Source organism: Prinia subflava, chromosome 28, assembly GCF_021018805.1.
Source record: "Prinia subflava isolate CZ2003 ecotype Zambia chromosome 28, Cam_Psub_1.2, whole genome shotgun sequence".
Classification (NCBI taxonomy): Eukaryota; Metazoa; Chordata; class Aves; order Passeriformes; family Cisticolidae; genus Prinia; species Prinia subflava.
The window spans coordinates 3,587,501-3,603,270 of record NC_086274.1 but is presented as its reverse complement, the minus strand read 5'-3'; the positions used below and the strand labels follow the sequence as shown (position 1 = coordinate 3,603,270).

At 47.1% G+C, this 15,770-nt stretch overlaps 1 protein-coding gene and 2 non-coding genes across 3 annotated transcripts; 1 reads left to right on the top strand and 2 right to left on the bottom strand.

The window, feature by feature from the left end:
* The first annotated feature begins 6,607 nt into the window (after window positions 1-6,607).
* LOC134562518 (oxygen-dependent coproporphyrinogen-III oxidase, mitochondrial-like) lies at window positions 6,608-14,432 on the top strand. Its single transcript, XM_063419947.1, has 7 exons — window positions 6,608-7,041; window positions 7,133-7,276; window positions 8,003-8,113; window positions 8,512-8,653; window positions 10,684-10,902; window positions 11,949-12,053; window positions 13,925-14,432. Exons 1-7 carry the CDS (start codon window positions 6,639-6,641, stop codon window positions 14,010-14,012), a joined length of 1,212 nt encoding a protein of 403 aa, XP_063276017.1. The 5' UTR covers window positions 6,608-6,638; the 3' UTR covers window positions 14,013-14,432.
* Window positions 14,433-14,877: 445 nt separating this feature from the next.
* TRNAD-GUC (transfer RNA aspartic acid (anticodon GUC)) lies at window positions 14,878-14,949 on the bottom strand. The gene has a single exon. It is a non-coding gene; the product is annotated as a tRNA-Asp (tRNA).
* A 317-nt stretch (window positions 14,950-15,266) lies between these two features.
* Window positions 15,267-15,340, bottom strand: TRNAI-AAU (transfer RNA isoleucine (anticodon AAU)). Its single transcript has one exon. It is a non-coding gene; the product is annotated as a tRNA-Ile (tRNA).
* Window positions 15,341-15,770: the final 430 nt, after the last annotated feature.

Below are 15,770 nucleotides of genomic sequence, written 5' to 3'. Positions count from 1 at the left end.
CCAATGTGGAGTAAGAGAGACTTCTCTCTGGGCTTTAACCAACACCTCGTCTTCTGGTTGTATTTTGTGTATGGCAAACCCCAAAGGGGTGCTTTGCATTGTTACTCTCTTCTTTGTTAGCTCCTGCAGGTTCTTATTTATTGCTATCAAATACGGCTGAATTTGGCTGTCTTCTATGCTGGGTTGTCCAACTGGCATTCCATGCTTGTATGGCATTTCATATAGCATTTCAAAGGGTGATAATACACTCTCAGAGTGGGGCATAGTTCTTATATTTAGCAGGGCTAAAGGAAGGCACTTAACCCAGGACATTCTAGTTTCCAACATTGATTTTGACAACTGTGCTTTTAGTGTCTGCTTCATCCATTCTACCTGCTCTGAGCTCTGAGGGTGCCATGGCATATGATAGTCCCAGCGGATCCCTAAGGCATCTGCCAATTGCCCAGTGTAAAATGAGTCCCTTGATCTGTGTCTATATGGTCTATTATACCATATCAAGGGATAATTTCCTCTAACAATATCCTTAACACTGTCTGAGCCGTAGCCCTGGAACTAGGAAAGGCTTCTACCCAATGTGTTAGTTGGTCTACCATTACTAGCAGAAATTTATACCTCCCTACTTTGGGTAGTTGAGTGAAATCTACTTGAATCCTTCCAAATGGACGATATGCCAAAGGCCGGCCTCCTGATTGAGTCTGACGAGACCTGGTCCAATTTATTCTTTGGCATATCATACACCCCCGTACCTCTTGTTTGGCTAACTCATAAATTCCCTTACACCCAAAAAACTTTAAAAACTGTTCTGCCAGTGCTTGTGCCCCCCAATGGGTCTGCTGGTGGAGCCTGTTTAGGATCTTCCTTGTATAATCTCTGGACAATAGTTCTCTCCCATCAGGCAATCTCCATTTTCCTTCTTCCCACTTGCCTCCTATTCTCTTATATCCTTCAATTTCCTTTGAGGAAGGACGGGAGGGATATTCCTGGGTGTTATCCTCTCTGACTTCCGGAGTGTTTATCACTAGGAGTGCTGCCTTCTTAGCTTCTCTCTCTGCCAAATTATTTCCCCAAATTCGAAATTGCATTCCTACTTGATGCCCCTTCACATGTACAATGGAAATGGCCTCAGGTTCCCTTATTGCTTCTAGAATTTGTCTTATTAATTCTTCATGGACCAACCCTCTCCCTTGAGTGCTGACTAATCCTCGTTCTTCCCAGATTTTTCCAAATGTGTGGACTACCCAGAAGGCACATTTGGAATCAGTAAAAATTGTCTCTCTCCTCCCTTTTAATCTCTTAAGTGCCTGTAAAACTGCATACAATTCACAAGCTTGTGGTGACGAACCGGCACTTAGAGGTCCTGATTCTGTTATTTCTCCTGACTTTCCATCCACTATCGCATACCCTGACTTTCTTCTGCCTTCTATAACCCTTGCTGATCTATCTACAAACCATTTCTCCCTGCCCTCCAATTCCTCTTCTTCCAAATCCTGTCTTATCTTTGTCTGCAGCTCCACCACCTCTGTACAATTATGACTACACTCTCGTAATGCTTCACCAAACAAAAACTGTGTGGGATTTTGAACAGCGGCTGTCCGTAACTCCAAATCAGGTGAATGAATCAATATAGCCTCGTATTTCAGAAGTCTAGCATCAGTGAGCCACTTGCCCACTTTTTGTTGCAAAATACTCCTTATGTTGTGTGGAGTATATACCACCAATGGTGCTCCAAAGGTGACCTTCTTAGCCTCTTCTGCTAATAGTGCCACTGCAACTATTGCGTGTAAGCAGGTGGGCCAGCCTCAGCTCACGGGGTCTAGGGGTTTTGATACATACCCCACCGGTTTCCTGGTTCTGGCCCAATCCTGTGTTAGTACCCCATGTGCTGTATGATTACTGACATCTACGAACAACTGGAACTGCTTCTTCACATCAGGAAGGCTCAACACTGGAGCCGCTATAAGTGTTTCTTTTAATTCTCCATATCTTGCTTCATCTTGCTCTGTCCATTTTATTCTATCTGTAGTTAATTTCTCATATAAAAATTTCACTTTCTCACTATACCCCTCGATCCACTGTCTGCAGTACCCCAAAAGTCCCAGCAGCTGCCTGACTTCCCTTTTTGACCGTGGAGGAGGTACTGCAATAATTCCTGCTACTCTGTCAGGGTCCAGCTTCTTTTTCCCTTTTGTGATCCAGTGCCCTAGGTACCTGACCTCCTGTTCGGTGAAATGCAATTTTGATTTTGATACCTTTAATCCTTTCTTTCCTAAGAAATCTAATAACGCTATTGTGCTTGCCTTCACGTCTTCCTCCCTGGGACCAGCTATTAATAGGTCATCAACATACCGCAAAAATTTGGTTCCTTCTGTTGGTACAAACTGACTTCATAATTGCCCTAGTGCTTGCCCAAACAGGCTGGGGAAATCAGTAAACCCCTGGGGCAAGGATGTCCACCTGGACTGTTGCTTCCTATTTGTCTCAGAGTCCTCCCACTGAAAGGCAAAATAATCCTGGCTGTCTTCGGCTAATGGACAAGTCCAAAAAGCATCTTACAGATCTATTACACTATACTAGGTGTCTTAAGGGGAAATTTGGTTCAAGAGGATGTATGGATTGACAACTACAGGAAACTTGTTTTTGTTCTTTGGTTCACGGCCCTTAGATCTTGGACTAATCTATAGCTTCCATCAGTTTTTCGTACTGCTAAAATCGGAGTGTTATGCCTCAATAGGCATGGGTCTAGAATTCCCCTTTTCACTAATTCATCAGTCACAGGTTTTAATCCCTTTTTTCCTTCCATAGAAATGGGCTATTGTTTAATTCTAATTCTATCCTCTGGCCTCTGTATTTCTATGGGAATAGGCTCCATTTCCAACCTCCCACCCTCTCCTTGGGTATGCCAGAATTTGGGGTCTATTTTATTTTCATCCTCTTCGGTTAATCTGTACAGGCTTACTATTAAGTCTTGTTCTTGTACTATCAAATTTATTCCCAGAGCTATAATCAAATCTCTTCCTCACAAATTATAATCTGCCTCCTCTACTAACAACATATTCCCTAAACACATGTTGGTCTCTAACTCTATTTCTACATCTTTAATAACTGGAACCTTAAAGGGCTCTCCTTTAGCCCCTATTACCATCATGGTGTCTTTGCTTTTTGTGCACCCTTTTGGTAATCTCTGGACCATGGAACGCTCGGCCCCTGAGTCAACCAGGAAGGATATTTCCTCCTTTTGGGGTCGTATTTTTAGTTTTATCAAAGGCTCTTTAGATGTTCTAGACCCCAAAATGAAAAGCCTCCAACATCCCTAGTCCTCCTGGAACACCTTTTCATCTTTTATCCTTTTCTTGCAGTCCCGTTTCAAGTGTCCCCTTTTCTTACAGTAAAAACATTCGGGCGTCTCCCTCTGGTTACCGGAGTCCCTTCTTGGCAGGGGCGACTGCCTCTTCTGGGTGCCATCTTTCCCTGATTTCCCAGAATCATGGGAGTGTTCCTGCTTCTCCACTTCCCTGACAGCTGCAACTAGCACCCTTGCTTGTATCTTTTGCTTCTCTTCATCCCTTCTCATATAGATTTTCTGGGCCTCTCTAATCAGTTCTTGTAACCCTTTTTCCTGCCAATTCTCCACCTTTTCAAGCTTCCTCCGTGTGTCTTCCCATGATTTTGCTACGAATTGAGTTCTTAACAATATCTCCCCTATGGGAGAACTAGGATCTGTCCCCAAGTATACCTGCAGGCTTTTCCTTAATCTGTCTAACCATTCTGAAGGCGTTTCATCATTCCCTTGGCATTCCCCGAATACCTTACTGATGTTTTGTCCCCTCGGCACCACCTCCCTTATACCTTGAATTACTATCTTTCTGAAGTCTATCATATTTCGCTGACCTTCCTCTGTCTGAGCATTCCACCCTGGTCTCTGGTTTGGCCACTTCAGTTCTCCTGGCGTACCTTGGGGATTCTGGCGTTCCTATTCTCGCATTCCAGCTTGTCTCATCATTTCTCTTTCCTCATTATTAAACAATGATCTTAAAATTGCCGTAATGTCTTCCTAGGAATAATACTTGTACCTAGGAATTCATCAAGTCTATCTGAGACCCCCAAAGGATCATCCTTTAGTTTTCCCATTTCCTTCTTAAAGGCTCTTACATCTCCAGTATTAATCGGCACATTCATGTATCCGATAATTCCTGGGGCGGTTGGCACTTCCCTTAATGGGAGAAGATTGTGCCTATCTTCTTCATTTTCACTATCTTCCTCACCTATTTAATCTTCACCGTGTCCTCCTAGCTGGTGGGATAGAGGCTGTTTTTGGTAAGCTTTGGTGTGTGGGGGAGCTGGGGCTGGGAAGGGATGCCGGATCCAGCTGGGGAGGTGGGTGTTCTCGGGGCGGGAGTTCTTGGGGCTGGGAAGGGGGCATGGGCTGAGGCTGAAATCCCGCCTGTGGGAGTTGGTGCTCAGGCAGCGGTGCCGAGGCTACCAGCAGAGGAGCTTGAGCCGCCTGCGAGGCTTGAGGTGGGGATCCTGGGGGTGCCGGGGGGGGCTGAGCTTGCACAGGCTGGGGAAAATGCATTAGATATGGTGGTGAGAGATTGTCTAGGGGTTCCCACATGTCACCCTGGGATTTGACGGGGTTTTTAATTTTTATCAGGAAGAGTCTGATATCTGCTTTTTTTCCATATCCTGGTGAATTCATGCCCCTCATCCCATGACTGTTTACCAGCTACATAAACGCACAAGGCTCTACACGGCCACTTCGTGAATGTACCAAACATGGGCCAAATTACATGATCCTTATTTCCTCTCTTCCCCAGATTTCTACACAATAATGAATCATCTTCTCCTTGGACTTTTTTCTCCTTACGGGGCATTCCTCCCAATGTTCTAACAACCATCCCAAAGGGTTGCCCCATGGGATTTCAGAAATACCACCTTTCAGCTCCTCGGCGGACTTTTCCAAGGTTTTTCTCCGAACTTTACTTTTTCTCTGTCCCATTTCTTCTGGGGGCTACTGCAATTCTGCCAACTATCATTCTATTCCCTTGATTTTAAGCAAAGTTCCATCTTCTTACTTACACAAACACCTAAATTTAAACCAGTACCGTATTTTGCCCGATTCTTATCTGGTATTACCAGACTACTAACCCTGCAGGGGACTGATCTGTGGGATTTTTGCCTGGTAATGAGCTCTCTACTTTTCTTTTCTTTTCCCAGACCTGCCTGGTCCTAGACTAAAAGGTTTACCAGTTCCCGAATTCCTAAGAACTTACCTTCCCTTCTAGCCTTCCTGTGACCGACTTCCGGCCCTCCAAGGTTTGGACTTCACACGAAAATAAGTTTTCCAACTGATTCTCCTTTAACTAGTTTCCCTTGCGGGAGGATGGAACTGCGGTCGCAGTGACAATCGCTTTATGATAATATCACGTCTCATTCACACTTGGTCACTGCCCAACCACGCAGTACTTACGGATCCCTTTTCCCACATAGATTCTTCGTGCACATAGATTTTTATGAGTGTAGTTGTGCTGCAGCTTCCAAGACCCTTTTCCTCAGTCTTCCCTGAGTTCTCCAAGAGCCCTTGAGCTAGCTTTCATCCTGTCCCCTTTTGATTGTGGCTTTTCTCCTGACTGGTTCAGTGTCCAATTGGTTCAACGAGGTCTCCCCATTCCGCCGGGCTGCTGAATGACTCTGCAGTCACACGTAGTTGCATCAGGAAAACCAGGTTATTCGTACACAGTATGCAGAGATGTTTTATAGGTGCAAGGACAGCACAGCCCCACTGCCAAAGCTGCACCAGGCGAGGTGTGCACCTGAGTGCTGCATCCATCGATGCCTCTCCCTGTCGCGGCACCCACACGCAGTGCGCAGCCCAGATCCAGATCCCAGGGTTATGGGATGCTTGCAGCCTTTCACAGCACCCGGTGTGGATGGGCTTTCCTGTACAGACATGTAGGAGCCAGCTGTGTGCCAATGGCATTCTGGCCTGTTTCAGAACTAGTGTGACCAGCAGGACGAGGGAAGTGATTCCTCCTCTGTGCTCAGCACTGGTGAGGCCACATCTCAACTCCTGTGTCCAGTTCAGGGCTCCTCAATTCAGGAAGGCCATTCAGGTGCTGCAGCAGGTCCAAGGAAGAACAATGGAGCTGCATCAGGGTCTGGAGCATAAGTCTTAGCAGGAGAGGCTCAGGGAGCAGGCCTTGTTCAGCCTGAAGAAAAGGAGGCTCAGGGGAGACCTTATCACTCTCTACAACTACCTAGCAGGAGTTTGTAGCCAGGTGGGGATCACTCTTTTCCGGGCAACCAGCGACGGAGAGAGGACAAAGCTGTGCCAGGGGCGGTTTAGGTTGACATTAGGAAGATTTTCTTCCCAAAAAGGGTTATTAGACATTGAATTGGACCGCCCAGGGAGGCACTGTCCTTGGAGTGTTTAAAGACAGACTGGACGTGCCCGTTAGTGCCCCGCGGTCCAGCTGACAATGTGGTGATAAATGACAGACCGGACTGGAAGATCTCAGAGGTATTTCCCCGCTCATCGGTTCCGTGTGCACACACACGTTCATACCCGGCGCGGCCCCGCCCCGGCCCGGCCCCGCTCCGCTCCTCCCCGCCCCGCGGGCTCTGCGGTGCCGGTGCCGGTCATGGCGGCGGCAGCGCGCCTGTTCCGCGGGGCTGTCCGCGGCCTCCCCGCCCTCGCCTTTGCCCGGGCGCTGGGCTCCGCGCCGCCGGGACCGGCGGCCCGGGGGGCGCGGCGGGCCGCGGTGGCGGCCGCGGGGGCGCTGGGCGGGCTGGGGCTGGCGCTGGGGCTGTGGCGACGGCAAGCCGCGGTGGCGGCGGCCCGGGAGGACGAGGAGGAGAAGGAGCTGCGGCAGCGGTTCATGGCGCCGCCGGTGAGCGGGCTGCGGGAGCTGCGGCGGCGGCGGCGGGAGCTGCGGAGCCGCATGGAGGTGCTCATCATGGAGACGCAGGCGGAGGTGTGTCGCGCCCTGGCCGCCCTGGACCCTGGCGCCTCCTTCACCGTCGACAGCTGGGAAAGGAAGGAAGGTACGGGGGAGCGGCGGGGGAGACCGCGGACACCGGCACCCCGGGCACGGTCATCCCTCGGTGACCCTGACCCGGAGCTTGGCTTTGGCAGGCGGAGGCGGCATCAGCTGCGTGCTGCAGGATGGCGAGGTGTTCGAGAAGGCGGGGGTGAACGTGTCCGTCGTGTCCGGGCTCCTGTCCGAGGAGGCAGCGCGGCAGATGCGGAGCAGGGGGAAGACTCTGAAGGCCAAGGACGGTAAGGCGAGAAGCAGGGATAGGGAACCGGGACGTGTTCACCTGAGCATTCCCGTGAATGGTACAGGTACTCTGCAGGTACTCTGAAAGCAACCTGGCCTTTGAGCAGAACATGAAGAAGACCAGACAGAGCAAAGCTCAAAAGGTTTTCAGTGTATGATAAAGATTTCTAATCAGTAAGCCTGACAGGTGGACTCTTCTATCCCTAGAAAGCCAAGTACGGGAGTGCTTCTCCCTCGGTGTTGCTGCTGTAAGGAATGTATTGTAGGCACAGGTGGTTTCTCAGTAATGATGCTGTGGCACAACAGGGAAGCAGGAATTGTGAAACAGTGAAACAGCACCAGAGAGGTGGAGGGAGAAAACCAACAAAACCTGAAGGCTAAAGGGAAGGCAGCACACGTTTGTGTAGCAAAGGATAATTGTGAGGACTGGGGGTGGTAAAAAGCCTTAGCAGTCCTTTTGTTTTAAGTGGTCTTCATCTAGTGCGTGCTCCAAAGTACTGTCACATTTTAGAACAAATACCAAAGAAGGAGTGGAGTTAGGTGCCCAGAAGTGTATGGAGGTGAAGTAACTTGCCCACTGATTAATAAATATGATGACCCAACGTGAGACATTTTCCTGTTGTAGCCTGGAGCCTAAGGGAAAATAGTGATGTTCCTAAATGAAAACAAATGAAGTTTATTGAACAACTGAAGGGCTTTCCCTGTGTGTACCTCTTTTTATCTAGGGAAGCTGCCTTTTTGTGCCATGGGAGTGAGCTCTGTTATCCATCCAAAGAATCCTCATGTTCCAACCATGCACTTCAACTACAGATACTTTGAAATTGAAGAAGCAGATGGTAAGAATTCTAATCAATCAAGAAATGTATGAAATATCTGACTCTGCCCAAAGGAAGTGTGAATGCATGGCTGGGGTAAGAGATCAAGAACCAGTGTGAGTTTGCTCCCAGCTGTGTCAAGAAACTGGTACCCTATAGTCAGGACCAGTGGTCCAAAATGGTTTTTACTACGTTGAAGTTTGTTTGATCTTTTCCTGAAGTCACTGATCATTGCACTACCTTGTAGTCACATCTTTCTTTCACTGTTGAAGTGAAAGGAAGTGACGTGTAGGAACACCACTGAAAAATCATTTTGTTTTTGTATTGTGAAATTAGTTTTTAGTTCTAGGTGAAGCACTAGCAACAAGTTGCCGTTCAGAAGTTTAAAAGAAAAATGTTGCTGCTTGCCTCTGCTGTAGGAAATAAACAGTGGTGGTTTGGTGGCGGGACTGACCTCACTCCAACTTACCTGAATGAAGAAGACGCCGTTCATTTTCACAAGACTCTGAAAGAAGCCTGTGACAAGCATGATCTGAAGCTGTACCCCAAGTACAAGAAATGGTACGTGAGGGAAGGCGTGCCTGGGGGGAGCAGAGAGCAGCACTGGCAGTTAAGTGTATGCTGGGAACTGGAGGTTCTGCTGCCTTGTGAAAAGTAGCAGAAAGCCCTAAGGAAAAGTCAGAAGTGTACTGGGAACATTGTCTAAAGAAATATCCTGCTTACATAAACCTGGATTTTTCAAATCAGAGGGCTGACAACTGGGATCGTAGGTCTGTAGCCCAAAGAAAAACCAAGCTGACTTAGCAAGGCAACTTCAAATTCCTTTTAGCCTCTGGTGTTAAACTAGGACAAGACTTCTGCCTGGTGGACTTGCACAAATTCTGTTTACAGCAAACTCATGCGGATGTGCATGATTCAGTGTGAGCTCTTGGGCCATCCTAGTTCTGAAAATCCCACCTCTGTTTTTCTGCCTTCAGTCTGGCCTTCATGGCCGTTTTTTTTCCCCCCTAATTTTCAGGTAAGTAAAGGACCTTGTCCTTAATGTGGAAGCTTCATAATTTGATGAAGCGGTATTTTTTTCTGTGGTGACACATTCAGTGGGAGTTCAAACGCACATTTTCTAAGAGGCAAACTTTGAATGTTCTTGAGCTGAGCAATACAAGTGATGGGATCTTCCACTGTTAAGTGGGAGCTTGGTGCTTTGTGTCTGATAATCCTATCTGCCACAAGCTGTGTATGAGGAAGGTGGGGGTACCCTTTTGTAAGCTAATAGGTCTTGCCTGAGGACAGGAGATAAAGGGAGTGTTATACTTTGGGTGGCAACCACTTAGTAGAGAGACACATCTTAGAGCCTTGAGATTACAGTCTTGCTGACTGAGGATTTTTTTGCATGGTAGTTTAGAGAACCTGCTTTAATGATCAGGTTCTTTGCAGTCTAAGTCGGTTAGCGATGCCAGCTGCAGGGGGTAGGAGACTTTTTCCCACTTTGCTAAAGAGAAACGTTACTACATTTACCACATTGTCTGCCTGATCTAGGTGTAAGATTTTTGTCAGGCTTATTCTCTTTTATGTTTCTGACTGGGTGTTTTTTCCAAACTCTTCCTGCTATCATAAAACAAAAACCACTGATCATCCCAGTGAATAAAAAAATAGTGTGGGTTATCTGTTACATCTCCATGTCTCTCTTGTTATGGCCATGCCATATATGATGATGAGAACGATTGTGGATATATGGAAAACTGGTCCTGTATGGAAAACTAGTCCTAAAGAGAGGCCAGGTTCTCTTGATGTTGATGGTTTCTGTTTCCTACTTCCATTTGCTTTCTGCTCCATGTGAAGACTTGCACGCCAAAGCAAGGAATTATAAGAAAGATAGGGCTAAGTCATTTAAGCTACAGTAATTTCACAACTAAGTAATCCCCGTAAATAAAAGAGATTAGTTGTTTTCAGGATAAGTTCCCCTTAGTCATTTATAAACTTAAACGTGACTCATGAAAAGCCACTGCTAGAATGACTCAATCTTCCAAGTTTGAACTATTAGAAAACCTTTTTCCAAGGAAGAGTGCCGTGACAGTTGCTTTCTTAGCTGGTCTTTGGAAGTTAGCTTACTTTTGTTTAGATGAAGAAAATTGTTTTACTTGAATGGCAAGGAGAATAAATTTTCTTCCAAGTTTGGATGCATATAAAAGCTGTCCAAATAATTTGGGAACTACATATAATGCTGGGAATGGAATCTGTCAAGAGCCCTTAGTTTTGAAAGTTTTGACATCAGATGTCCCTGTTCCGAGTAGGTAGAGGAGGTGGATTGGATCAGCCTGCCATGGTGTTCAGCGACTTTGTGGTCATGTGTAGCTGTACAGAGATCATTTAATCAGAGCTTTTACTGCAAGTGACACAGGAGCGCTTCCCAGGTGATGCTGCACCGCCCTGGCTCTGGGCAGTCAGGGAAACCGTGGGGCACCCAGCCCTGCAGAAATGACTTGTGGTCAGTAGTTCACTGGTTCTGTCCTGTAGCACGCAGCTCTTTGGAGTTCTGTTCATGCCTTTGAATACTCTGGACCATATTAGTAACCATCTGGTGCTTCTTCCAGGTGTGATGACTACTTCTATATCAAGCACCGTGGCGAGCGAAGAGGGATTGGAGGCATATTCTTTGATGATATGGACTCCCCCTCCAAGGAGGAGGTGTTCCAGTTTGTAAAGAGTTGTGCCAAAGCTGTTGTGCCTTGTTACATTCCCATTGTGAAGAAGCACTGCCATGACTCCTTTACCCCAGAGGAAAAGCTATGGCAACAGCTTCGGAGAGGACGGTGAGTACCGGAGGTACAAAAGGATACACAGGAGGTGGACTGTGCTGGCAAGAAAAAAAATTGAGCTGGTTCTTTATGGTTACAGGCTGGGTGGGCCAAAAAAGCTCACCAAGAATGTCAGCATTTTTGTGCATAGAAATAATTTTGAAATCCAATGCTAGATTGTGAAAGAGGGTACAAAGAAGATGTTGCCCACTCTCCCATGTTGCAACACAAGCATCCCCAACAAAATACCACTGTTACTTTCCCACTTCTTCAAAAAACAAGAGAAGCTTCTGCTGTCTGACTGGCAAAGGGGTGTGGGTGTGCCTGGTGTCCTGAGTCCTGCCCTCTCCTGCAGCCCAGAGCTACTGGATATAGGGTGCCCTGTCTTGTGAGGAGCTAAGAGCGAGGGAGTGGTGCTTCCTATTAAGCAATGTGAGGAAATAACGGTACTTGAGTACTTTCAGTTCTTTACATATGTATTTATTCCATCTGATCTTGGCATTGAAATTTCTGTAAAGGTATTGAGGATTCCTCTAAACTAATACAGAGGATTGTTTTTTTTTATTCTGGCATGGTGCAAGGTTACTGTAAAAGACTTAGGAGGATGCTTGTTAATGTCACCATCTGTTAATGCTACAAAAGCTTAAGTACATCGGTCAATCCAGCTATACTCTGTTCTCCATGTCCTGTGATTGTGTGAGTGTATTAAGAAATGAAATTACACGTGCTTTGTGTTTAACTAGAGAATAGCCAAGGTAGACGTCGATCTTGCCAGCAGGGCTGAGGCCTGGGAGGAGTACAGCACAGCCCAGGTGTCTGCAGACTGCTCTCCTCTGAACAGTTGCTCTGCTCTAGTCTCTTCGCTGAGGTTGCTTCTCACTGTGCTCTGTGGAGTGGCAAGGTCACACCTGCATTCCTATGCAGAGGATGCTAAGGAACAGTTGACCCCAACTCAGCAGAAAGACAGACTGGTTTTGTTTGAGGTCTGCCAGCTGAAGAAAGCACAACCAGCTTCTGCCAATAAACTCAGTTTTTTCTGTTGCATTTCTTCGTTCCCACAGGTATGTAGAGTTCAACTTGGTTTATGACAGAGGTACTAAGTTTGGCCTCCTGACACCAGGATCAAGAATCGAAAGCATTCTTATGTCTCTGCCACTGACTGCAAGGTAAGGGTGTAGTTATGCGGGGTTGCAGTACTGGGGTTTACTGTTTACTGTTCTTAGTAGAATACTTTGTAGCATTAGATCAGAGGTCTCTCCTGGTGCCCAGTCTCTTAACAGGGGTGAGTTCATGCCCAATACAAGAGCTGGACAAGTACAGTTCTGTGTTCTGCAAATGCAGATGCTTCTCTCATGTACTCACCTAGTTGCCAGTAGTGTGTGGCATAGAGATTTTCTGGCAAAAAAACCCTGGTTTTTGTGCTTAGTTCCTCTTGACAGATTTCTTGTCCTCACACCATTGTTTTTTCTTTAGTAGCCCTTGGAAACCAGGAGGGCTTCTGGCAATCCTGCCAAATGTGTGGCAAGGAGCTCCACACTTTATCTGTGTGTTGTATGAGAAAGTACCTCTTTGTTTTGTACTTGAACCTGATGACTTCATCTGACTTTTCACTGACTAACGTGATTTTCTTCCTGTTCATTTTCTCCATAACAGTTTTATTTTACAGGCTTCTGGGGTTTTTCGTTGTTGGTTTTCCAGGCTCAGATCTGCTGCCCTTTTTAGTCTTTTGTAGAGTTTCTGTTTCATACTTTTGCCACTTTCTCTAGGTTTATTTTTTCTTTACCCTTTCTGAACTAGGGACAAGGAACAGACAGTGTAAGCTACACATCAGTATGCAAGATGAAGGTGTGCTGCTGACTCACAGAGGCATAGCAATGTTTCAATTCATTATTCCTTTCACAATCTTAATATTTTGTTTGTGTTTTTGACAGCTGTTCAGCATTGAGGTGGGTTTTTCAGAGAACTGTTACAATGCCAAGGTCTTTTCTGGACAAGAAAATTTAACTCAATCTATATGCAACTTTTTTGTGTCCATCACATCAATCAACAGTGAATTTCACCTGCCATTTTATTGTTCAGTTGCTTGGCTAAATACTGTTTTTAACTCTCCTTTTAGATTTTAACCCATCTTGCTTACACTTGTGACACCAGCAGATTTGGTCATCCACTATTTATTCCCACTTTCAGGTTCCTTTTGGGTATAGTGGGTAGTGCAGATCCTATCTCGAATCCCATGAAGTTCACTGGTGACCTTCCTCTGCTAGGAAAGCTGCCTGCTGCTCTGTAACAGTGAAGGCAGTGCTGTTCTCCCTGTGTATCTTCATCCCACTGACAGTACCTGACGTGTCCCTGACGTGGTGGTGTAGCATGTCCCGTGTTTTAATTCCTGGCATTGTCTGGGTTTGGTCTTTTTCATCAATGTGACCAGCTCACTTCACAGCATGAATGGGTCATTCCTTGGGGGGAAAATAGGAGGAGGATGCACCAATCTCTGTGACTGCTGACACTCTCCTTTTCTCTGTTGTGCCTCTTTCAATTACCTTTTCAATGAAAAAAAGGGACCTTTCACCACTTTTGTTTTTAAAACCAAGATCGATCAAAGACTCGTAGAGCCTCCAGTCCAGATTCTGGAAAAAGGTCTTGTGTCACTGTCAAAATTCTGTGGGTTCCTTTTTTTGCTCATCTTCATTGTGATACTAGTGTGTGACAAAAGACTATTAAAGGATTTTTGCAAATAAACCTGCATGCCTTGTGGGGAATGGGGCACTGCTCCTTCCTTTCTCCTTGTCCTTCCAGGTTTTTCAAAAGTTGGTAAAAAGATGAAGCTAGCATTTCTCCCATCTACCCTGGTGGTGTTATTATTTGTTTTTTTCTGATTATTGTGATTTGTAACCATGTCTGTCACCTGAGCCAAGAGTATCAACTGTGTATGTAGCTTTGCATCCTTAGAACAGGCAACTCCAGTCCAAATACAGCCTGGTGCAGGAGAAGTGGCTGCCAGCTGGGCTGTCTGAGCGAGTTTCCCCTCTCCTTGCAGGTGGGAGTACATGCACAACCCACCCGAGAGCTCCAAAGAAGCAGAAATCTTGGAGGTTCTGCGGAATCCCAAAGACTGGGTGCACTGACACGGGTCCTGAAGAAGATGGATTGCTTCCACTGAGCTGTTCTGAGCGAACAGGAACGCCTGCAAACCAGCCCATTCAAACTGCTGTGGCGTGGTGTTTCAGTGTGTCCATTTATACTCTTACCTCGTGCCTTAATTATGCTGTAGACTTGTTAGAACTTGCAAATGCGTGAACTCCTTCTTTTAGATTGATGGGCTAACGTTTTCCCCCTGTCGCTGTTGCCTTGTGAAGGACTGGTGAAGGCCTGACAGGGCTACTCTGCATGCTTTAGATGACTGCAAAATGGCAAACTACTGTGATATGTTCAGGGAAATGAAGGCATTATCTGTGCCTAAATGGCACTGCTTACCCTTACAGAATTTTGGGATGCTTAAAAAATTTTTTTAAAAGAATAAAGGGAATATTTGGCATTATATTAAACCTCAGACTGTGCTTTTGGGAAGGTGTGGAAAAGGTGGTACTTATGCATTTTGATGATGTCTTGTTGGTTGTAGAGCTGGGGAAATGGTTGGAGATGTGCTGCAGCAGCATAAGTAGATAGTGACCATTATGTGGGAGAATGCGGGTTGAGGTGGCAGTGTTACCTCATGAGAACAGAAGGATGGGTGTCTGAGGAGAAAATGAAGCACTGAGCCATGTGTGCTTCGATCACACCAGCAGAGCAATGGTGTTTGGGCCAGGTGGGCGGGCAGCGGTGGATCAGGACACTGCTGCGTGCTGCGCTAAGGCATCCACCTCTGCCTTCACGCTCGTCTCAGCTTTGTGCTGATTGTCTCCTAGCACAAACTGCGCTGAGGACCCGTAAGCGAAAAGCAAGGAGAGGGGGATTGCATTTCCCTCTGCTCGAGGAAAAAAGAAACACCATCTCCCCGTCGGGGAATCGAACCCCGGTCTCCCGCGTGACAGGCGGGGATACTAACCACTATACTAACGAGGACTTGGATACCGAACCGTTTTCTGCCTGCCGCCAGGTGCTCCCAGCTCCGCTGCTGCAGGCTCCTGGCGTGCTGGTGACGGCCGGCTTGGCCCTGGGCCCGGGCAGGGTGAGGAGAGGCGCTGGCCCGGCACTCACTCGCTGTGCCCCCATGACTGCCCAAGTCAAGCTTCCTGTTGGGGGGTACCATGTTCTTTTCCCTGTTACCCTTCCCCTGTTACGCTGGTGTTACCCTTCCACCCCTAAAACAAAACAAAGTGATATTTTGCTAAGTCAGCGATCTGCGCATCTCCAAGGGAAAAAGAAAAAAAAAAAGCAAGTGGCCCGTACGGGGATCGAACCCGCGACCTTGGCGTTATTAGCACCACGCTCTAACCAACTGAGCTAACCGGCCAATCTATGGCAATGGTACAGACTGCAGGAGCTGAGCTGCTCCCGCGGACGTGCCGCGGGTGCAGCTGCTGCCGAGCGCCGCTCCGCAGCATTACCGCAAGCGCTCTTCCTAGACACTGCCTCGGCGAGTTGTTTCATGCAGCCGTGGTAGGGCAGCAAGGGCACTAACTGGAGGGACGAGCATTCCTGAAAAATCGAGACTTTCAGATCTTTCGTTTTGCTCTGCCTGCTCCCTCCTCCCGGCGGCACGGAGCGGCTCGGCGAGGCTGCACCCCGCACACGGACGCGCACCCCCGGCGGTGCAGCACAACAAGAAGGGTTTTTAGAATAAAGACTTCCAAATTGAAAAGGCGTCATTTACCAGTGACATGCTGGGCCTTGGAAAAAAGTGGGCAGTCCACAAAAAATAATTATTTAATTAGCTGCAGAAC